The sequence below is a fragment of the Pelecanus crispus genome, chromosome 18 (assembly GCF_030463565.1).
Source record: "Pelecanus crispus isolate bPelCri1 chromosome 18, bPelCri1.pri, whole genome shotgun sequence".
In the NCBI taxonomy this organism is placed as follows: domain Eukaryota; kingdom Metazoa; phylum Chordata; class Aves; order Pelecaniformes; family Pelecanidae; genus Pelecanus; species Pelecanus crispus.
The window spans coordinates 6,121,660-6,144,696 of NC_134660.1; the positions used below are offsets into that span (position 1 = coordinate 6,121,660).

The following is a 23,037-nucleotide window of genomic DNA, read 5'->3' on the forward strand; positions in this document are numbered from 1 at the left end:
ACCAGCCCTGGTTCAGGAGGTTCCTGACTGCAGATCACTGGAGACTGGGAGCACACCAAATCATTTGTCCCTTACTCTTCTGTCACTTAGACCTTCACTATTGCCTAGTGCCTTGGAAGATACTACACCAGGTGGACTAGAACGAACCTTCTCATACTCCTTCCTTCACAATCAGTTTGTTGAGATTGACACTAATGAAAACTTTCCACTCTTTGAAGATTTAGGAATTCAGAGACTATTGCTGCACTTGATCCTTCAAAAGCACAAGATCAATCGAAAAAAATCAGAACTTAAAGAGGTTGAGAAGATAAACCTGTGATGTTGAGAAGTACTATCAGAACAGTTAGCATGTTTACAGATCTAGATTAGCATTAGACAATTCAGAGGAGGATGACCCATGCTCTAGCAACACAAAATTTTGCCACAAATACTCATAGTGGAAGTGTTTGGCAGTATTCTTCCCGGTTTGTTTGGCTTTCAGCAGGACAACCAAGCGGAGAGCAGCAGATCAGACATGCAGTACCCAAACTAGGACACTACAATTTAGGACACAGCAGCCCCTCAGAGCTCATCCACATGGAGCCAGTGTGCAACCTGCTCTACAGGGGAGCAGTGAAGCATTAACTCAGGCCGCAAGATGGGAGCTGTTCCCATAACACAGCACACGTATTTTAACTCCTTAGGAACAGTGCCGATCTATGCTGAACTTCACGGTATCTGGACAGAACTACTGCAGTGTACAAAAGCAAATTATGAAATGAAACGAAGTCCTTTGTTTTAATTCAAGCTAGAAGAGGCTGGCTTAGAAAGCTCAGGTTTCCTACAGCAGTTCTAGATGGGACTGAGGAAGATATCTTAGATACCGGTAAAGGACATCTGCAAAGACGCGAGAGGGAGAAAGAAAATAATTATGATGCTGAGAGTTTTATGGGTCAATTTTTTCAAGGCTATATTGATTTAAACTAGAAATTAGCAAGCCAGGAAGATAAATCATACCCTCCCATAAACATTATTTATAGCAGTATTCCTTGTTTCTCTCCTAGTCTGTGCAAACAGTTTTCTGACAATGCCACCCCCTACTGAGGAATGCCACAACCAACAATATTTTCTTTTAACGTTTCCTATGCTGTGAAGGGACTCCTGAAAGTAAGGGCTCAAACAGATATTTTTTTTTTTTTTAAATTTAATTTTATAGCCTCCCATATACTTTATGAAATCCAGTCCTCTTCCCCACTGTATCAAAGTACTACCTGCTCTCTCTCTGTGGTGGAACCACGCCGCCTTAGCAGACGCAGGACCAAGGACGGAACAGAAACTGAACTCCTTTCTCTACCAGCTTACGTCTATTGACCAGACAGCTCCAGAAACTGGACCGCTTCCCACCCAACCCCACTGCAGAGGATTTCAGAGTCCATCCCCCCAGGCTCCACTATTCACAAGCATCAGTACTACTAAAGGAAGCAATTTGCATTAGAATGTACAAACCCAGACTAGGCTTCAGGAAAATACTTGTTTTCAGGTGAGTTTACTCAGCACATGCTAGGCATCTGCTGCTTAAGCACATAAAATCTAGGTTAACGCGGAAAGCAAGATTCCCTGTCAGGATGCATGTGGCAGATGAGATGACAGGTACGCTGCAGCTAAAGGGCGCTTAAGGAAAGCCGCATCTGGGAGGAAAAAGCAGTTATTTTATTTTCATCCTAGCCTACACCCAAACAAGCCACATCCAGATGTATTGTTTATATTCAGCCTCCTGGGGGGAAGCCTTTAGCACATATCTTACACAACCACGCTAATTTTGTATTTCTGACCTACATAAAATATTGTACTGGGGTGGGAGGGAGAAGGGGGGGGAACCAGCATTCTGAACGATGTTTTTCAAACAACATTTCTCAGTAGAGAGACATCAATAAATTAAAGGCCCATATTTGATTACTCAGTGTGAAAGATTCTCAAATTAATCAGGCTGGTGACCATGTTTTCAATATGCTGCCAAGTGAGGAATAAATAAAGCCTTTTAATTCGTACATTGTACCCAAAACAAAGCAAGTCGAGGGGACTGGATGATCATAGGTACAATCTGAGATGAGCGTGTTTTGTAGCCAATGATGACGGGGGGGGATCACAGTGCTGTAATAAAGCAGAAGTGTGAATAATTTCACTGTCACTATGTATTAGAGCAGCCTGGGAAAAACGTCACGTGGGTTGAAACTGCGCATCGATTGGTTACAGATGACATCATGATATGTCAAGGCAGGAGCTGACGCTTCTTTTATGCCTTTTATGAGACAGGTCCCACACTGGACAGACTTCAGCTCCCTCTGCCGGATACGGGGCCGCCCGAGGCGTCACCGAAACCCAGACCAGGCGGCCTGTTCCGGAGCTGGCAGCTGCTGCTGCTCGCAGGCATTTTGGCATACTCGGCGGTAATGATTCCAGCCCCAGCAAGTCTTTTTCCTTATTGTCCTGGTTTCAGCTGGGATAGAGTTAGTTTTCTTCCTGGTAGCAGGCGCAGTGCTGTGTTTTGGATTTAGGATGAGAAGAATGCTGATAACACACCGATGTTTTAGTTGTTGCTCAGCACTGCTTATGCCAGGCAAGGACTTTTCAGCTTCCCATCCTCTGCCAGGTGCACAAGAAGCTGGGAGGGGGCACAGCCAGAATAGTTGATCCAAACTGACCAAAGGGCTATTCCATACCACGTAACGTCATGCTCAGTATAGAAACTGGGGGGGGTTGGCCAGGGAGCAGCGATCGCTGCTCGGGAACTGGCTGGGTATCGGTCGGCGGGTGGTGAGCAATTGCATTGTGCATCACTTGCTTCGTGTATCATTATTATTATTATCATTATTATACTGTTACTATTAGCATTACTATTTTACTTTATTTCAATTATTAAACTGTTCTTATCTCAACCCAGGAGTGTTTCTCACTCTTACTCCTCCGATTCTCTCCCCCATCCCATCGGGGAGTGAGCAAGCGGCTGCATGGTGCTTAGTGCTGGCTGGGGCTAAACCACGACACTTATTAAGTCTAAAAAAACCCCAAAAAATAGAAAAGGCATCACACAGGAAAGGAAGCCAGTTTTGAGGAGGCAGAGGAGTACGCTACCTTTCTGCTGGAGAAATGAGCGTGCTTCCCTAGCTTGTTATTAAGAGCCTCGAGGAACATCTCGTCTGTAACTTTTCCAACGTTCATGCAGGCATCGTCCAGAATGGCAATGATCCCTTTGTGCTGCTGCTCTACCAGGTCAACAATGACCTGATTGTTAAAGTAATCAATCTGTAAAAAACAAAACACGGGTATATTTGTGACTGTGGCCAGTGAAAGAGAGGAGCAGCACGTGTCTGACAGAGAGAACGGGGCCCACCATTCACAGAAGCAGCAATCAGCTTTCAACACGTCAATCACTAACTCAAAATTAAGCAGGCTACTCTTCTACCACTCAACAGCGGAGAAGGTGATCTTTCAAACACCTCGCATAAATCTCGAGAACTCTGCCAAAAATCAACCGCTACAGAATGCACTTTAAAATGTCCTTTAAAATTCACCTGCGCACAGTCACCACAGTGAAAACTGCGCACCTCACCCTCAGCATTATGAAAGGAATTTGAACAGGAGAACTCAAGATTTTTATGCTTGAGTATCTACAACTGGACAAAACGCATAAGCTCTCAGAACAGAATCACACAGCGATGTACGTGGCGTCACAGAGATGTCACAATGTGTTTTAACTCAGACCTGGAGTCACTTATTTTCCCAAACCATGACAAATATAGAAACGTTGTGAGATACATGGTTAGCTTCTTCCACAGCCTGATTTCCAGACAGCAAGTCTGACAGTACAGCTGGCGTGGACACAGATATCCTATCAACTTCGACAGGAGCGTACATGCGGAGCAACTTTAGCTCTGGGACTTATTTTGGTACGCTGACCTCAAACCGACCTCTCCTTCCCCTGCCAAATCACTCACATGCTTCCAGGGAATTCCCTCTCGCTGGTACTCTTCCTGCTCCTGCTTTAGAACCAGCTGAATGAAGAGCTGCTGTAGCTTCTCATTGCAGTAATTAATGCAAAATTGCTCAAAACTGCAAAAACGTAAGGAAAAAAAGGTGATGAGGTTTCTGGGAAAGGAGAAGGCACAGCACTATGCTTTAACAACGTGGCTCACCTGTTATTGTCAAATATTTCAAAGCCGTATATGTCCAGGACGCCAATGACGGTGTTTTTCCCATGTACTGTAGTGTCATAGTTCTTCACTTCAATCACATCATTGATGTGCGTCACAATCCAACAAAAGAGGCGCTCATATATAGCCTGCCAGGAAACAAAGACTGAGGAATTTTGCCTGCATCTGTCTCAGTTCTTTCTGGCAAATGCAACACATGGTTGCTACAAAGCTTAATTCAAGATGCTGCCCTAACTAAACAAAAGCTACAGATAATGTCGCACTAAAAGTGAACAGCTACTGACAAGAAGAAAATACTCTATGAAAATATTTTTTTCTTTCTGCCAAACTCATTTACACAAAGTCTAAATCCTAGTGAGGTCACTCGGATTTGATTCCAATCTGCTTTTCAGCTGCCTAATAACTTCCATACCTGAGCATAATTTAACAATACTGAAGAGCGAGCGAGAGTTCAGTTATAGAAACCTAACAACCGAACACAATGGCAGTAAAATATTCCTGTTCACCTTTCAAAAAGAAAATGTTCTGTAGGCATAGGTATCGTTGCAGTCTGCATGTTCAAAATGTACTGCGAAGCTGTGCAAACATATAATCTTAGGAAAAAAAGTCAAGTTAATAGTCAAGGATCTTCATAACTTCACCTGTTCTTCCCTTGTCATTTGATTTCTTAGCAAAGGAAGGACAATTGTCATTCCTTCAGTCATCAGTATCCACTTTTCCAAAAAAAAAAAGATAGCACTTTGGGTTTCCAACCTGAGTTCTAGATGTTACAGTTCCACTCTCTACTCTTTCAACTTAACTGCTAAACGAAGCCAAGAACTGTATTTCACAAAGTTTCAGCCCTGTACGACGTATTCCTTTTGCAGATGCCAGCAAGGCAGGCTTGCAGCTCCCTCCCCTCTTTCACGTGCCGCAGGCACCGCTGGCTGTAGTGCACGCTGTGCCACAGGCAGGGAAGGGTAAGGGTGGTGCTGCTCTGCAATCCCCCTACAGAACACGGAAGCGCACACGTTCAGAAATAAATCTGCATGAAGTACAGACTCCCCACTATACCTACTGATCCACCCAGGAATCCTACTGGGACCTGAGCATTGACAAATGCGCAATTACGAAGACAATTCAATATTGAATGCCTTCCTCGGGCATTGCCATTCTCTGCTGCACCAAGTACAACTCAACCAAAAGGCAAAAGCAAAAGAAATGCGTCTCAGTTACCGTCGCATACAAAATCAGACGCAGAGAAAGGAAATTTAAACTCACTTTTGCAAAGGCATCTCTGCCGTAGGTGGCTTCTTGTTCAGTATGTTGTTTGTCAATGACATCCCGACCTGTAGCTACAGTTCGAAACAGAAGAGCCTTCTCCACCATGTCAGATTTTGTTGACAGCAGGTCTGCGATGATGGACACAACCTTGCCATTTTCTATTACAGGCGTATCACCGTCCACAGAAAACTTCAAGTTCCCCTGCAATAAGTAGCAAGAAACCAGATTTCTCAATCTGTCTTTTATTAATATGAATCGGTACACCCCAAGTTCATCCATATTCCACCTGCTGTTCAAGTCAGTAAATCTCCGAACACATCAGAAGGGTGGGCCTTGCACATTCACACACCCACAAAGCTCCAACATCAGTGGAAACAGCAAAGCCTGACTTGAAGAACAGCATTCTTGCTCAGTGTTCAGCTCAGCTTTTGGAAAAAAATTATATCAAACACTTCCAACAACACAACCAAACAACTACTCCAAGGAGGAGAAAAAACTGGAAAAAAGCTACTGTTTTCTTTGCCACCTTCCTCCTGGCCACCTGCGGTGCCTCTCTCCTCAAGGAAATGTAAGATCTGAGGTGCAAGGACACTGTGCAGGGGAGGAGGCTCTGTGGGTCCCGGGAGAATATGGGTGAAGGAAGGATTTCCTTAGCATCAGAATACAGAGAATTAAGAGGTCTCCTGTATCTGGCTGTGCTCAAGCCTCCACCATGAAGTGAAGTACCATCCTTCCAGCAAAATCACCGTGAGGATGGTGAGTGTGAGGGTAAAAGCGGACAGAAGGATAGCGAGGCCAGAGCTCCCTACCCCCTCACTGCCAACCCCAAACAACTCCTGTTCAGAACATTTAACAGCTCCCAGTAGTTTGTGGTATGTCTGTTTTGGGACCTGGAATATGCAGGAAAAACGTGATCTTCCATCACCGCTGCAGTGTCCTATTTCACCAAGGAATTTCACTCACCACTGGACGTTGTAAACTGTACACACTTTTCCAGCCAACAGATCTTCCAACTGCTTTTGCAGCAAGAAAATGAGAGCTGCTGGAAGTACAAGCGTACCTGACACCTCCTGAAGAACAGCCTACTCATACCCGCGGGCAGAGAGCTTACCAAGTGAAGAATGGCTGCCACAATTTTGTAGACAGTCTGAATCTCCTCTTGCTTGAAGCCTATCACTTTCATGGCATCAGCTACTGCTTTGAACTCTGCACCATCACTGATGGAACACTGATGGGAAAGAGAAGTTTGGGACATGAGGGGCTTAACGGAAGTCAGTGGTGAGAAAGCAAAGATTTTGCAAGTCCGTGGGAAATAGATATGTACTTTGCTATTTTTCAGATGCAAGACACTGTCATGAGATTTCTCAACTTATTCTAACGCCATACCGTACGCTTGTACGCTGAACCCCGCATTGGACACACACGTATACTAGCAGCAATGAGATGCAGAAATCCATCACAGCACGATTAAATAGTTCAGTACTTTCCCAGTGGAATTTATTGTGAAAAAGTAGAAGCAATTCATAAATAATCAGAACAACAGTTACAAGTAGTGCAGTCACAGCCCCTCTGAGTCAAAGCTGCAGAGCACCAGCAGTACATTTCTGGTCACCATCTTTCTCAAGATGAGCCTCTGGCCCCCTCCCTGCCTGATCATCTGGGTTTGTTTTCACTGCAGGTTTCTAGAGAAACTGATAAAGGCATCCAAGAAGTCTGTAGGTTTGTTTGCCAAAGAGCATCTCAAGAAAGCCATTAGGAAATCAGGGAGCCTTTTATCTGGACCCTGCTTCAGAGGGACAACACTAGGGACAACTCCAGACGTCCTTAAAAGCGTTCAGGATCTTGTCCTAAAAACTTTATGGGTTTGTTTCCTTCTTTCTTGCTCAGAGGCCCCCTTGAGGACAAGTCAGATATGAAGAATGAACGCTTCAGTAACTTAAATGCTCCTACCGTGTAAAAAAAAAAAAAAAAAAAAAAAAAAAAAAGAGTCCTTCTGGCTTTTTGGTCCAGAAAGCAGCTTAAGTTACCCATTATGAAGCATGAAAAGTCTGTCACTGGTAACAGGTCAAATACCTATGCCTGCATTTATTAACAAAGGTGACATCTCTCCTACTACATTTGATTGTTTTTTATAAGCAGGCACAAATGTAGCAGGCACAAGTACACATATGCTTGTCTTCTAGGGCCAGAAACTCCATTAAAAATAGCACATCTGTGTCACCTTTCCATATTCATGCCATAAACATTGGTCTCAGCTTCTGCTAGCTCAGCAGTACTTTAAGTATTTCAAGAAGCATCTACAATTTTAAGACAAGTTACCTCTAACTCACTAGCAACACCCTCACCTTTATCTGTGCTCCAGGACGGATATAGTTGTATGCAGATGCATCTTTCTGAAGATGGAGGGAACGTAACATCTGGTCAGAACCCCCCTGGAGGAGCTGTACAAAGAGTATTTTAAGAAACCGTGAATAAAAAAAAAAAAATCAAATCCTTCCTTCTTCTGTTTCTTATTCATCTGCTTGACAAGCAAAACCATAAAAATATTAAATTACTGCTACAGAAGAATCAGCTGGAGTCATAAGCACAACATGTGCAAAATACACGGTCTGCATCGTTGTAGGGCTCTGACGACCAGAAAAAGGTTGCCTGACTGACTGTCCTTCTGAGTGACAAAACTGTTTAGAAAACAAGCCCGAACCTCTTCACAGACCAGACATGTTTACGTTTGTGACATGCCGCAGATGTGCCCTGGCAAGCACATTTACCTTCTCGCTATACACAGAGACTTTCCAATACGGAAATGACACGTTCATGAGAAAGGTACTAACATGTCATCATGGAGTTTCCCTTGTGCAAGTGGGAAAAAAATAAACAAACCTACGTTTCCCTCACCGCAAAACTGAGAATAAAGGTTATACTAATAAGCCGACCATTTCCCCCAAAGGACGCACAAGGGAACCACCATACAACATGGAAGACATTAAAAAGAACCCAAAGAAAGAAAGAAAGTCAACTTGGTGTCATAAAATTACTTCCATATGGACTAAAGGCCTCAAGAGAAAATAGAGGGATTAGACTTATTACAAATAAAACAGTGAGTCAAAGTCCAATAGTCTACCATATTTGTTTAGTTAGCCTCCTTTTAAGTTTACAAATGTGTTAATATGGGACTGGAGGATAGAAAAAAAATAAATCTTCCCATGCTCGCTCCCCAGACCAGGCCTCTTCAAAGAACTAAAGAGCCTAAGATCACCCAAGATGCAACAACAAGGGAACCCTTTGCAAAACACATGAGAGGGTGAAAGCTTTAAATATTTTGCCTATCACGTCTGGCAAACTTGAGAAAAGTCATTTGTTTCAGCAAACGAACACAAACCTGGTAAAAAGAATGAAAACTTCGCTCTCCCGGCTGTTGCACAATCACACGAGACTGCAGGGAAACAAAATACAAAGATAGGTATTTCTGGGTGGGCACGGCCTGCTTCCCCAGCACCTCCCCTTTGACTCCGAGACATCGGTTCGCCGCTGCTAGGACGCCTCCAAACTCATCTTATCTTGCAACAGGTCTGTTACGGACATTATCAGCAAGGAGTTTGAAGTCTAAAATCAAAAAGACCAGCTTGCGTAACAGCTGCCATGTCCTACTTCCAACCAGGAATCCCATGTGGCAACTACAGAACTGCTGTCATGGAAGAGTCAAATAAAACATCGTTTTAAGTTTATGAGCTGTTTAATCTCTGGAAATGAAAATCAGGACTCTGACTACAAACAAACGCTCCATGGGCCATCGTTCGGGCCTGACGATAAGCACTCCTGCAACCCCAGGGCGGGCCGGCCAACAGCACCCGGCCACCGTGCAAGTGAACGCTCTGCTCTAACGCACGGGCGCTGGTTTAGGGAGCAAGGCACAGCTCCATCTTCAGCGCGCTCCTTCCAAATCCGTGTAACGCAGCACACACGCACACAGAAGCTAAACGCAGCAGAAATTCAGTCAGCGAGCAACGTATCCTTGTTTCATGCTACAAGTTTGAACTATGGAGAGCGAGGAGGCACGTGTTCCCGTCGCAGCGCAAAGTCACTGCCTGTTGACCGCTTGTGCGCGGACCAGAACCCCAGCTGCTGTCAAAATGGAAACAAATGTAACGTGGTGGAAGTCAAGAATATGAAATAAATGATCAGGATTTAAGTCACTGCAGCTGCAACCCCACCCCTTTTTTTGCATGAAAGTACCACGCTAAATGTTTGGTTTTGTTGTTTTGTTTTTTAAAATAAAGTGTTTATTCTGAAAATAGACTTCAGGGAAATAATGGGAAAAGTAAAAGACACAAAACAAAAAAGCATGTTAGCAGATGTGGTCAATCACATAAATCAAAGCCAGACGTGTGTCTCATGCATAACAAGAACTGTTAATAGATCAAGCCTGGTTTCTCTACAGTTTTACATATTCCAGTGTTTTCAGCCACCATTTAATGACATTTAAAAAAAAAAAAAAAATTATGCTTAGGATGACTTGGAATATATAAAACCAAAGCTACTAAAAGATCACACAAGGCTGTGGCATTATTCCAGAATAACGCTTCTCAAGCGTACTGTTGCTACTTAGAGACCTAGGTATCTTCTCCTTTTATTCACCACTCAGACCTCAGTGAGGGAACTTATAAAGGAGTTTTGCAGATGTTAAACTAATCTCTACTTTTATTCTAGATACAAAGTACATACACCAAGAGGGACATAAGCTTTTGAGCAACGCTTACATGGTGAGCTCTGAAAGCAGTGGTGTTGAAGTAACAGTGCCAGTGCTTCAGCAGCATTTCGGTTACTTATACTAACTCCTGAAGAAAAATTAAGCCCTAGATTTAATGAGATTCTATGCCCTCCTACGTCACCTGTCGACATACCACATTTGAAAGGAAAACATTCTAATGGCAAAGCACATATTACAAAAGTAACTGCGCAAAAACCTCTAAAAGTGAGCGTGGCTTACCTTTTCTAGTAAGTAATTATTGATATGCCCACCTATCGGGTCTCCTTTAAAATCAAAGTTGATATCCATATATTTGCCAAACCTGCTGGAATTGTCATTACGGTTTGTTTTGGCATTGCCAAAGGCCTCTAACAGACAGTTGGATTTCAGCAGTATGTTCTTCACTCTGTAGTGCAGATAAATGGAAGAGAGAACAGGGTAAGTCCACACTTGTATACTCAAACCATGGAAATTTTTTTTGCAGGCATTTCTTGAGAAGAATTTAGTAACAGCAGAGATGCTCTGATGACATTATTTGGGCAGATGCGTATGACATTACCAATCCCATGGGAAATCAGCTGGGAGCTTTCGGCAATATTCCTTACAGCCGAGCCAATGTGAACCAAAGACCAGATCCCCCCACTGAAAATAGCATCAAAAATTCAGTTCCTATGTAAGATTTGAAATTAATTTCTTGAACTCTCTTGCAAGTAGTTTTCAAAACTTTTATCGGGGCAGGTACTAAGTCTGTTTCAGCGAAAAGCCACGTTCCTTGCTCAAAAACTTTTACTCTAAGGCTGACAGGCACATTTTGCAATTCAGGAGCATGCAAGCCTGAAAGGTCACAGAATAGCATGTTGAGTGCAAGGAGCATATTCCAACATACACATATTTCGGGCAATTTCTAGATACTGTTTTTATTTTGAAATTTTGAAGGTTTGAGTTTTTCCTAAGTTTTTTTCTATACAAATTTAGCAATCAAGATTGCAAAATTCCCAGAGTAAAAGTAGTATCTGGAGAAGTTAGGTAAATGCTGTACTAATCACATGCTGATTTTGCAAGAGACCAAGTAATAGCACGGTGCTACAGAGTCCACAGAGACAAATCCAGAAACAAAACCATGTCACTTATTTTTCTGCAAGGCCCTTACCTTTCCACCTCTGCTCGCTGACTGGGGTTGGTAATGGCTGCTATGTACTGCATGATGTATTTACTGGCCTCAGTTTTCCCAGCCCCACTTTCACCTGAGGGCATAAACACAAAGATGACACAACAGGTCAAAAAAAGCAAAGCAAATCACTGAACAGCATAGCTGTGTTATATAGACAGCGTTTGGCTTTTTTATGACTGTTTTTTTAAAGCAATCTTATTTGTGTGCACTTTGAACAGCTGCTCAACACAGCCATAACCCTGCCTGGCTGCTGCTGATCCCCTGACTTAGAGGCAGTTATGATGTAAGATCTCACAGGTCGGCGAAAGGCCTGGCACACAGAGGATCAAAAGGAATATTGTTAGAGGAGAAAGGCTGGCATGCAGAGGCTTAGCTAGCAGCAGTGCCGGGAACTGCGATACAAGAGGCTACTGTTCAGCACAGCATCTCGGCGCTCTCGCTTTTCAGAGCTGCTGGAGCACGGGAACATCAAGGAAACGAAGTGCCAGGATCCAGATAGCGACCGTTCATGGTACAAGCCCTGCTCCCACTGTTAGAGCCACGACAAGCAATCGGTCCAGCCATCGAAACGGAGACCAAAACACCGGCCGGTCATCTCGGGGACAACACTCCGCAGTTCCCTAAAGGGAGACAGGAACCCTGCTCTCGCTGATCTCCATTAGGCACAGCAAGCAGAGGACTCATGTTCAAGTTATCACTTTGCGTGCACAGATTAAGCTAATGACTGACACCAGCTCTTGAACTAGATGAGAAATAATTGTTAAGGTCTCCACACTCGCATTCAAATGCAAATAAGCACTTTTAAGATTAATGAAGTTTTCTTTTATAAAACACTGTCATTAGCCAAATCATTCTTCTTCTTCTGCCTAGATTTCACAAAGATCAAGTGTTCATCATAATGAAAAGCTCTTTCAGCTTACCTGATATTACAATACAGGTGTCTTTTGATCGCCTCTTCATCGCTTTGTAAGCAGCATCAGCAATTGCAAAGAGGTGAGGAGGCCTCTCATACAATTCCCTTCCTTTGTACTGCTCAATCATGTCACGCCCATAGATGTTCAAGTTTTTGTAAGGATTCATGGAAACGACCACCTCCCCAATAAACGTATAAATCCGTCCTTTTTCAAACCTACCCAGGGTGAGACAAAAGGGAGAAAGGGAATTAGTCAAACAGAGATTCAGAATATGTCTTCCAAGCAAGTTGCCCGTTTCATCAGGTGAACTCTTCAATCCATCATCGTTCTGAAACATGACAATAAAACACCGACTACGGACATTATCTGACCACTGCGGCCCGGATAGCACGTTACCATATTACCTAGAGACCTGATGTTACAAGGACTAAGAACTAGGGCTAGCTTTGAATCCAACCACCCACAAAGGAAATTTCTACTGCTATTTCACTTGCAGATGCATGACCGATCAGATTACCGAGGTACGAACACCAACCGTATTTCTGAGCATAGCAAACTTTTGCTTTGCCGATGCAATCAAGCCAGCTTTCTGCATACTCAGCTATTTCTGTTGCCATTAACGTGCTGCCAGAAACAAATGTTTCTAAGAAATTCTTCAGCAAGATTTAAGTTAATATAATTTGCTGTTTCTACAATTGCCAATAAGTAAACATGAGTTTGTGATGAGCTTATATAATCTGCTTCATAAAGGGGATTTAAAGTCAAATTCTTTTTTCACATTCTACAGTTGTGCACAGCCCAGCTCAGGCCAGAGAAGCAGAAGTTCTGAAGCCACTCGCTTGGAGGTCTAATCACATTTGCAAGAAAGTAAACAAAGCTAGAAGCCAAGAAGCAAATTACAGCCCTTCAGCTCTAGCAATTAGCTTCCACTCCATCCTCTTCAGCAGAAGGCACTTGGACATCATCACTGCTGCTAAACCAGAGGTGAAAGCTTCTTAAGAACATCTGAAAACAACCCTAAACGACACCTTTCCTAAACCCTACCTGGTCCTTAGTATTCCTTCTGCAAACAAGACAGAAAATAACATTTCTTAACAAATCAAACAAACAAAAAAAGGCATTTAAGTTAAAAGACATTTCCAAAGAAATTTTCGATACATTTTATTGAAAGTTATCTAGCAGAATAGCACAGAAGGAATTTCAGATTAACAGCTGAAGAATTCATACAGCCTTTGCTTCTCAGGAGGAGAAAGGATGACAGCAGATTGAGAGATCAATGCAAACTATGGCATTTCTGCCATTAAATACCTGTCTGCACCCTGTATTTAAATCTTACAACATTAGATGGCACCATAACACCTCTCTAGAGTACAAGGGCCTTCCTACTCCTTGACAGACTCCGCACAAATTCTAGCAGTACTTTATTGAATTTATTACCACCCCCATGTGGTGACAGGCTTGACATTTTCTATTGTTCATTTGAGAATTTTCTGCAGCATCTTGGCAGTGTTCGTTTTTAGCAGGTGTAATAAAACTCAAGAAATATAATCTAGCAACCAGCATTCCACTTTCTAAAAGCCATTTTGCCTCTAATTCCAGCTTCCTCCAGAAACACTTCACTAAAGAGACACAAGAATTGCAAAACGTCTTTTTGTTCCCGCATTCAGCTTGAACTGAAGGTAGTCCTGATACGCATTTCCCAAAACAACAGTGAGCTTAAAATGCAATGATATATTGTATTTTAGAGGTATATGCTGTTTGAAAGCTACCAAACATGTTTTAGAAAATATAAGGCCATTAGCAATACCGACTACAGCGCAGCAGCTAACTGTTGCAACAAAAATGAGGGATAACATAGGCAACAACACTAAGCAATGGGCACGCAAGCCTGGTACGAAATACAGAATCACAGCCTAGTTCTTAAAAAACAGTTTATTCACTGGGAAACCAGAAGACGGCCTTAGGTACACAGGAAGCCTCACGCACTCAGCTCTTGTCATTCGCCATCCTTAATTTTAATTCTTTGAAGCACAAAGCAGCTGGGGATTGCGGTATTTGGAAGATACTAAACACGCAAGACACTCGTGGGTGCAAAGAGATCGTATACCACCAAGCTGCCCTCTCAGGAGCACATGAGGGACTCTACATATACAGAGGAGAGCTTAAGAAAAACCACACACGCACACCGCTGTTTCTATTAAGGAGATCAAATCACACTGGGACACACACATGTAGTGAAAAACATTACAAGGACATCAGAACTGGCAGAATCCTTCCCATCTTTTTGGGCCTGGGCCATCCAAAAAGGCAAGTTGCCCAATGGAGAACATACAGAGTGCTCTCCAAAAGTCACTGCACAGCAGGCACATCACCACCGCTGAAGGCACTGTTAATGATAAAAATAAAGATATAGCAGTTTCGGGAGGAGGTTTTAAGCCCCAGCGTGCTGCCAGACGCACGTCCGGAGGGTTCATGGTCAGCATGGGGAGGTTAAAGGGGCTTCTTTTAGCTGCCAAGAAGAAAGGAGAGGAAAAAAAAAAAAAGACACCCCTACTGAAGTGCTGCAGTGGTGCCAAGTCACCATCGCAGTACCCAATACTCTGACCTCTTCCTTAAGTAATGAATTATGTAAGCTTTCGGCAGCAGAGCACAGTTTAAGTTTCCTCCCTCGACAGTTCGGTGTCGCCGCCTGCCCCGCAGGCAGAGCCTACGGGTCTGCCCCTGCCAGGCTGCCCCGCGGCCGGCCGCCCAGAGCTCACCGTGGAGCAGCCCCTCGGCCGGGGCACGGCTCGGCGGCGGCACGGCGGCGGCACCGACGCACACCGCAGTTTGACGTGCTGCCTGCCTGCTCGCTTCCCCGACAGCTCCGGGCTTACATGACAGATCTCACATTCGGCCTCAGTCAAGTTTTAAAAGGTTTTCCTGGACTCTGACAAGTTGCGTCTTCAGCCTCTGTGGCAAAAGGCAGATGGAGACGAGGGAGAAGGATCCACCTCCAATCTTGACAAACAGGCATCTCCCAAGCTTGGCTTTAAGGATATGGAGTTAATGAACAACTGACATCTCCTTTTACCTCTCTGCTCATTTTTCTTTACTTCTTAGCATCGGAGCTAAAATTCCAGAGCTGTGCTTAGATGTTCCTAAAAGGAGCCGTCGCTCCTCGCCCCTCCTTGTCGATAAAGCCTCCTTTCATCGGACAGCGCAGCTCAGCACAGCAGCAGGCCAAGAACAGCAGTGCCTGTTTTCCTAGCTGCATTGCTTCGGTGTGAGATTCTTGGTTTTCCTTGCCCAAGAAGAACTCATGAAAACTTAAGAAAATAACCAATGACGGCACTCCAAGCTGGGAGGTACAAGCTGCATTAAATTCGCTATTCTACTGCAAGGCACGGTCACAAAACCAGACGACGAAGCTATCCGGTGCTTTTCGGAAAGGTGCATAGAATCATAGAATTGCCTAGATTGGAAAAGCCCTTTAAGATCATCCAGTCCAACCATTAACCTACACCACCAAGTCCACACTAAACCAATCAAGGGCAGACCAGACTAAACCATGTCCCGAAGTGCCACCTCTGCCCGTTTTTTGAACACTTCCAGGGATGGGGACTCCCCCACCTCTCTGGGCAGCCTGTTCCAATGCTTGACCACCCTTTCCGTAAAGAAATTTTTCCTAATTTCCAACCTAAACCTCCCCTGGCGCAGCTTGAGCCCATTTCCTCTTGTCCTATCGCTGGTTCCTTGGGAGAAGAGCCCAACACCCCCTCCCTGCCCCCTCCTGTCAGGAGCTGCAGAGCGATCAGGTCTCCCCTCAGCCTCCTCTTCTCCAGGCTGAACACCCCCAGCTCCCTCAGCCGCTCCCCACCAGCCCTGTGCTCCAGACCCTGCCCCAGCTCCGTTGCCCTTCTCTGGACACGCTCCAGCACCCCAATGTCCTTCTTGTGCTGAGGGGCCCAAAACTGGACACAGCATTCCAGGTGCGGCCTCACCAGCGCCGAGCACAGGGGCACAATCACCTCCCTGCTCCTGCTGGCCACGGCATTGCTGACACAAGCCAGGATGATACAGGCAGCAGTCGGGGCACGCACTCCATCCAGGGAAAGCTCATCAGAGAGGACGGTGTAATCATTTCAGTGCCGAGCGTGTAACACGTAGGAGTGGATTTGTGTTATAGAAGCAGCCTACAGCACACTTGATAAAAGGAACCCCTGTACCTACTCCTGGGGGTCGACACCCCCAGGGTCAAACCTCATTTTGTATGTACCCTGAAAATCACATCATCTTCTGCTGCAGCTTGGAGGAGAAAAGATTTCCCTGCAATGATGTTATTCGAATAATTTCTGTATCACTGTCTTCTGAATTTTCCACTTAGATTACTTTGGCATCTGAAATCTAGCTCAGCAGCCAAGATGAAAATGACAGTATTTAATCCTTGCCTGTTATTTGGATGAAGAACATCAGCTCTTTCATGAGAAGTTTTTATACTAGTCTTTATTACCTTGTTAAAACATGGATTGATAGTGAGAAAATATAAACTAGTTGGTCACAGAATATAAATCACTTGAAGGGAGAGAAATGATTGTTTAGAAAAGACAACTGCCAAGACTTTGTTTTGTAGTTTTGATTTTTAGGGAGTTGAAAAAACAAACATCCTTAAGTCCAGACATCCTATGTTCACATCCAATTGCCATTGGAAAATACACGGCAGAAATCAGAAGACTGAAGCAGGAATCTTCGCCACCAGAGAGCACTCACATTTAGGATTTCTCCCACCTGACAAACACTCCAGTCAAAAATAAAACTGTTCTTACCGAGGAAATGATGCAACTTCAAATGCACTCAATACAAATAAAGAAAAGAGTTAGCTGGCAAGACTTGGAACCCATACTCCAAAAAAACATCTGCAGAAAGCAGACTGTTAAACAAAGGCACCCTACCATGCCATCTCCACTCCAAATGCTGCAATTCAAATTATAAAGGGAATTTCTAATTAATCATTTACATGATAACTGCTCTGTACCAAAAGATAAACAGAACAGAAACTTGCCGGGATCACAGACGGCAGGCAGCACTCCGCAGGCCTATTGCTATTTCCAGAATTCAGCATACTTTCTGAGATAACCCGTGCCAGCTACCAGGGATCGTTTGCAGTGAGCTCACAGGCTGGGCTTTGCCGGGGTGTGAAACGGCGCCTCAGAAACACATTTTACCAGCCTTTCCCTCCATCTGTCCAATATCCGAGGAGCAGAGCAACCGCTGGAAAAATCACGTCAAGTCACCATTTGTCTCATTTTCTGTCGCTTTAAGAGAGCTGAAGTGTAGCTATTGATATTATGGATTATTTTCTCCCGAGGAAAGACCTTCCCTCGCCTGGAACTGCTCCTTTCTCACCACTGATCACAGACTGACATCACATTCTGCTTTACACACACGCAGACACATTAAAGCTTTCCCACGTTAGCAGGTGCTCAGTAAACCGCCTTGGTCTCACCCCCTCCTGCTCCCCGACGCTACGCAGATGCTCCAGAAACAGAACGTCTTCACGACAAGAAGTCACAACACAGCATTCGACTGAAGACGGACTTTCAGTTTAACCGTACAGCAGTGGCTTAAAGTGAAGGCAACGTTAACAAAAAAAGCGAAAGCAAATAATTCAGAACAGATACAGGAGTGCTACAGCTGCATCAGCCTGGGCTGGAGAGTCAACAGCTAACCTCGTACTGCTGAAGGTTGAAAGAATAAAAGCTGATGATTTCAAACTATTAACTCTTTCCAACTTACTCATTAACTACGCAGCACAAATCAAACTGAAATACTTAGTATGAGCGTACTGCTTTTTCTTCCCTCCTCCTTGGTGCACGGGAAGAGGAATGATCTAGCGGCTGCACACCTCTCCGGCATGCAGAAGAGGGACAATTCCTTTTCCCGTTGCAAACACCCTGTGTGATTTGGGTTATTCCCCCAAAGGGGGTCACAGTTCTTAGTTATTTCTTCCCACCAAATATATACAATAAAAATCCATCACTGCAGGCTTTGACTCCATTCTCATTGCAAACACACATGAAAACGTTAATTAAAACCCGTCTTCACAAACAGATGCACGTGGACAGTCAAGGATGGGCCTTTAGGATGCGTTCACTGAGGAAGGGAATTTAAGTAGACTTCTGGCAGTGAAATCATATTTACCTGTTTTTAAATGCACAAATGTACAGCCAGCTGCACTGACGCAAAGGAACAACTATTCTTCTTATGCTGGGGAAGTAAGATAACTTTGCTTAAGCACACTTCACCCTGCGTGTGTCAGACAATTATGCCTTTTATATGTGATACCAGGTCTCCCTACTGAGTATCTGGTGCTACTTAAAGACTTTATTTTAGGTAAATCTTGAAATAAACTCAGCTGTCAAGCAGGAAAGAATGACTTTCAAGTCTTTCAGTAAATTGCTCATAAACTGTATTATAGCAAATCATCCTCATCACAAGACAACTCGGGTAAACAGGATTTGCGTTGGCAGAAGTATAGCTAAAATATTCTTGCTGCACTTGGAAAAACAGACCAAAAAACTGTCCAGCCTGTATTGCCTCCCTGCGCTAGGAAAACAATCCAAGTCTGTCACGATTCTGAATATGCACGTCTACAATGTTTTGATCCATCCTGAGAGCCAGAAAAAATGGAATTTAAGTTCATTTAATGCGCAGGTGAAATTTTTGCTTGCAGTTGTCCTGCATGGATTCAGTTTTCAGATGTTGCCAGTTTAACAAAATAGGAAATGCCATTCAGCGCGTGTTCTGCACCACTCCTTTCCTGTACAGAGGGAGCAGAAAGGGCAGGGTGAGGAATACTTCATTCATCTGCAATTTTCACAGTCAGCTTTGGAAGTAAGGTTAAAAGAGTCCTTTGTCATGATGTAATTTTTTTCAAAAGAGAATAGTAAACTATGAGTGACTGGTGCCACATCTTCCCCAACAAACCAACATTTAAGCAAACTGACTGTAATTTGACGAGGCTGATTCAGCTCCAACACAGCTGACCCTTGAGTCATCCATACAGCTTTGCAAACCCACTAGGTAAGGTCAGGGGAAAGGAAAACGGAAGATGGATGCTAATCTAGCTCTAATGAACGCTGAATAAAGGCTAAAACTGTGAAATGTAGCTGGCTAGCTAGCAACTGGAATAATATTAAAATCCCTCTCCTTAAACATGAAGTACTAACCTTGCACTGAAAAAATGCCAAACCACTAAACATAGGAGTCACTGAACTTTCGTTTCTATTTGCGTCAGGCAGACTGAGCCGTCTCTCCTACAGCAGGGAAGCACTGCGTACTCTTTTTACACACCTAGAAGCGTAGCAGAAGGCACAAGCAGACTTGAAGTAGATGATGAGACAAAAGGAAGTTCTTTTAAAAGCTTCCAGGGACAACATAATGCTTTGTGGTTCTATTCCAAGCCACACACGAGAAAGTTGCTATTGAGCACAGGTAGAGGAAAAGCAGCTTGCTCCTGATTTCTCTGTGTAGGGCAGTAAAACACACTCCCATTTTCCATGTGAAAAGTCTGGCTGGAACGCTGTAAAATCCTAATGCAGTAATCGTATTACTCTGCCCTGAGCAGGAGGTTGCCCTGAATGACCCCCTGAGGCTGAAGTGTCCTATGATCCTGTACCTAACCAGGAAAGAGTACAACAGGCTGGGGATAGCAACAAACAAGAGACTGCCATCTACCCGCAATCTCTAACTTTGTAATATGTCAAATAAAAGCACATAGTCTATAAAAGGATAGTAAAAAGAAAAACAAAGCTCAGAAGTCAGGTAGGTTCTTCTATCTGCTCCCATCACACGTGAAGTCAACTGGAGCACGTGTGCAGAAGAGCCTAGAGCTTGTCTTGTAAAAGAATTAACTGCGTAAGACTCAGAAAACTACTGAGGAGTAGGAAAGGTGAAAGCAATCACTCTATAAATACATCGGTAGATGAGTATCATCTTGCTAGGTAGCCAGAAGGACTAATTAAACAAAAAAACTACACAGGCCCATACAAAAAGAAAAAAAAAAAAAAAAAGGAATGCACTTACCCTGGCCAATGTAGGCTTGAAACTGAAAGCTCGCGGTCAAGACAGCAAAGTCCCGAAGGAGCGTTTCAGTAGAGGCAGAAAGGACGACTGAGCCCTGCTGGATATTGCAGAACTTATTTTATATACGTGTTTAGAAGATTTGGCTTCCGGCACTGACCAGCAACTGACTCCATGATCCATTACATTCCTTCCACTCCGATGTTCCAGCATTCAGGTACTTCAAAAAAAGACGCTTGACCTTCATTCACCTCCTCCCCTTCCCAAACCCTCTGTCCATATTAACTGTAACCTGCCACACCACTTATCCCAGCCTTTAATTCTGTGAATTCACCTTTGTTCATTGGATTATACACCGCTGTGTTACAGGGTATGCTACCTTCAAATATATCGGTGGACAGAACTGCAGCATGCAAGGCAAAAACCAGACCAAGGGCTGGCGGTTGGACAGATTTGCATCATGCGGAAGATACCGTCCGATTTCACCGCCCTGGTTCAGCGGCGCATGAATTCTGCAATGGTCTGTTTGTCTGAACAGTGTCCAGGCAGCGACTAGCTTATCCTTCTGAACAGCAACCTTTCTTTCAAGGGATGCTGAAGGAACTAAAAAATCCTGCAACCCAACAGAGAGATCAAGAAACACGCAGAAAAACAAAGACCATGACTGATACCCTGTTACCTCCTCCTAACTTCTCCAGTGACTTCAGGAGGCAAAACCCCTTGACATCACTGCCCGTGACCCTGACACAGCAGCATCCTTGTATAAACAAACATAACCTGAAGCCACATCGGCACTGCACTGACGATGGCTTTCAACCTCATTTCCTAAGCCGTCTCTTTCTTACACGGGTATGGTATACTATACCACCTTCCCAATTTTCTGTATACACTGCACAATTAACAGAACTTTCTAGTGATGACTAACCACGCCTCTATTTATTCCTCAAGCCCAGGTGCCAAGGTACAATCACAGTATTTCACAGGTTTTCTTTGCAGATGCTCGGAGACTCCTTCTGCAGTCAGCTGGCCGTGAGATGCTGATGTTCAGGCGCTCCATTGTTCTGCTGTAAAGGAATATTCTGCATTTGTTAAGCTCGTGCTCAGTGCTGATCTCTGAATGCTGCTGGAGCCTCCTGAATACAGCATTGTTTTGATACGGGGCTCAAAAAAACCCAAGAATCATCTTGTAGTATTAAGAAAGAGTACACCATCTGCAAGCACTCCAAAAGGCTTGCTTAGTCCTTTGGTAATGTTAGATCTAAAATAAAATTAGATGCCTTATCTATGCTAATGCAGGGCACGCAAATCATGCAAAAATAATAATGCAAAATACGCAAATAATGCACGAATATGACTTATGTTTCTGCATAATTAGGGTTTCTTTTAGAGCTGTTACAGTGATCCGTACCATCTCACCGCAACACAAATATTGAGTATGTAGTCCTTAAACAGGACTGTTTGTTTTCTGTCCATGAAACCAGGCAGAGTTCTTTAGGCATTTATATGTTTTACAGCATATTGTGACTTAACACAGCTCTTGTGGTTTTGGCTTGTAAACTGTCCTAGCAGCACATTAGCTTACCAACTACGGGCTTCGGCAGACAAACTGCTGAGTCTCAAAGCAGCAGATGAAGATATTCCACCTACAGCTGCCCATCCAGCTCCTTTGCCAAAGATTCCCTTCTGCCATGTCTGCTGAAGGGACAGCGATGGGCAGCTGTGATCTCAGCCACCCCACGTTCAGATTATCACCGACACCATTCCCTGCGGGACAGATACCAACGACTTCAGCCAGCTAACGTAAAGAAAGAGCCATAAGCAACGGAGGGGAAAAGTTTGCAAATCACAAAGCAAATAATACGTTTCACCACAATACGGCCATTTGCTATTCAGGTTGAAAGAAAGGGCTTTTCCTTGTGCTTCCTTGAAAGCGTGTCTAGTCAGGAAAGGCTTCCCACTTCTTGGTTGTAGATTTGGCTCAGGTTTGTTGTTGGATTTTTTCCTTGTATTTTCTGTTTTGTTTTGGAAAAACTTTATGACACCTAATGGCGAAGTGAACCAGAATTGCAGTGAAATCCCCTCTTCATCTTTCAGTCACCCTCCATTAGCAAGAATCGAGCAACAGGTGCCCTGGAAGACAAACCCTCAAGCCCTACAGAAAGGATATTAAGTATGCACATCAGTGCTGAAAAGGCCTAGTAAATACACAAGGTTTGTTATTCCAATTAAAGAGCAACTAATATCTTACAGAAAGTTTGGTTTAGAAATAAAAGGGGTTTTTTTACTACAACCAAATGTAGTGCTTTCAGTAGAAGCCACGAGTGTGACTGACCTGGCAGATTCAGGATCTTTTTTCCTCTCACTAAAAGGACAACTTCAAAAAGGGAAGAAGAAAAGGAAGGATACAGGGAACTCTTCAGACATCCCTGTGGATATGGAAGCGCAGGGCAGGACAGGCAAGATGTGCAAATGAATTTGCACAACAGCCTCGAGTACTTCACTTTCCATTCTTTGAATGGAAAAACACCTGAGCAGTAGGAGAGCTGTTATTCATGCATTCGTCATTCATTGCAAAAGAAGTGAACTCCTCAGTGCCAACTGTACCGAGTTGTTAAACAATGATAATGCAAGGGGAACGTTAGCAATATGGAAAAGGACTCAAATGGTTTGATTATTAAAACAGATTACTTG

The 23,037-nt window shown here is 43.8% G+C and overlaps 1 protein-coding gene across 2 annotated transcripts in view; it reads right to left on the reverse strand.

Moving 5' to 3' along the window:
- MYO1D (myosin ID) overlaps window positions 1–23,037 on the reverse strand; it is a 163,838-nt gene that overhangs the window by 113,041 nt on the left and 27,760 nt on the right. For both annotated transcript variants that reach the window (XM_075722696.1, XM_075722698.1), the window contains exons 2-11: window positions 12,292–12,500; window positions 11,351–11,444; window positions 10,441–10,606; window positions 8,833–8,886; window positions 7,799–7,894; window positions 6,565–6,681; window positions 5,451–5,654; window positions 4,173–4,318; window positions 3,975–4,089; window positions 3,112–3,282 (exon numbers count right to left, since the gene is read on the reverse strand). In XM_075722696.1, coding sequence (XP_075578811.1) covers window positions 3,112–3,282; window positions 3,975–4,089; window positions 4,173–4,318; window positions 5,451–5,654; window positions 6,565–6,681; window positions 7,799–7,894; window positions 8,833–8,886; window positions 10,441–10,606; window positions 11,351–11,444; window positions 12,292–12,500 — 1,372 coding nt within the window. The remainder of the gene's footprint in view (window positions 1–3,111; window positions 3,283–3,974; window positions 4,090–4,172; window positions 4,319–5,450; window positions 5,655–6,564; window positions 6,682–7,798; window positions 7,895–8,832; window positions 8,887–10,440; window positions 10,607–11,350; window positions 11,445–12,291; window positions 12,501–23,037) is intronic.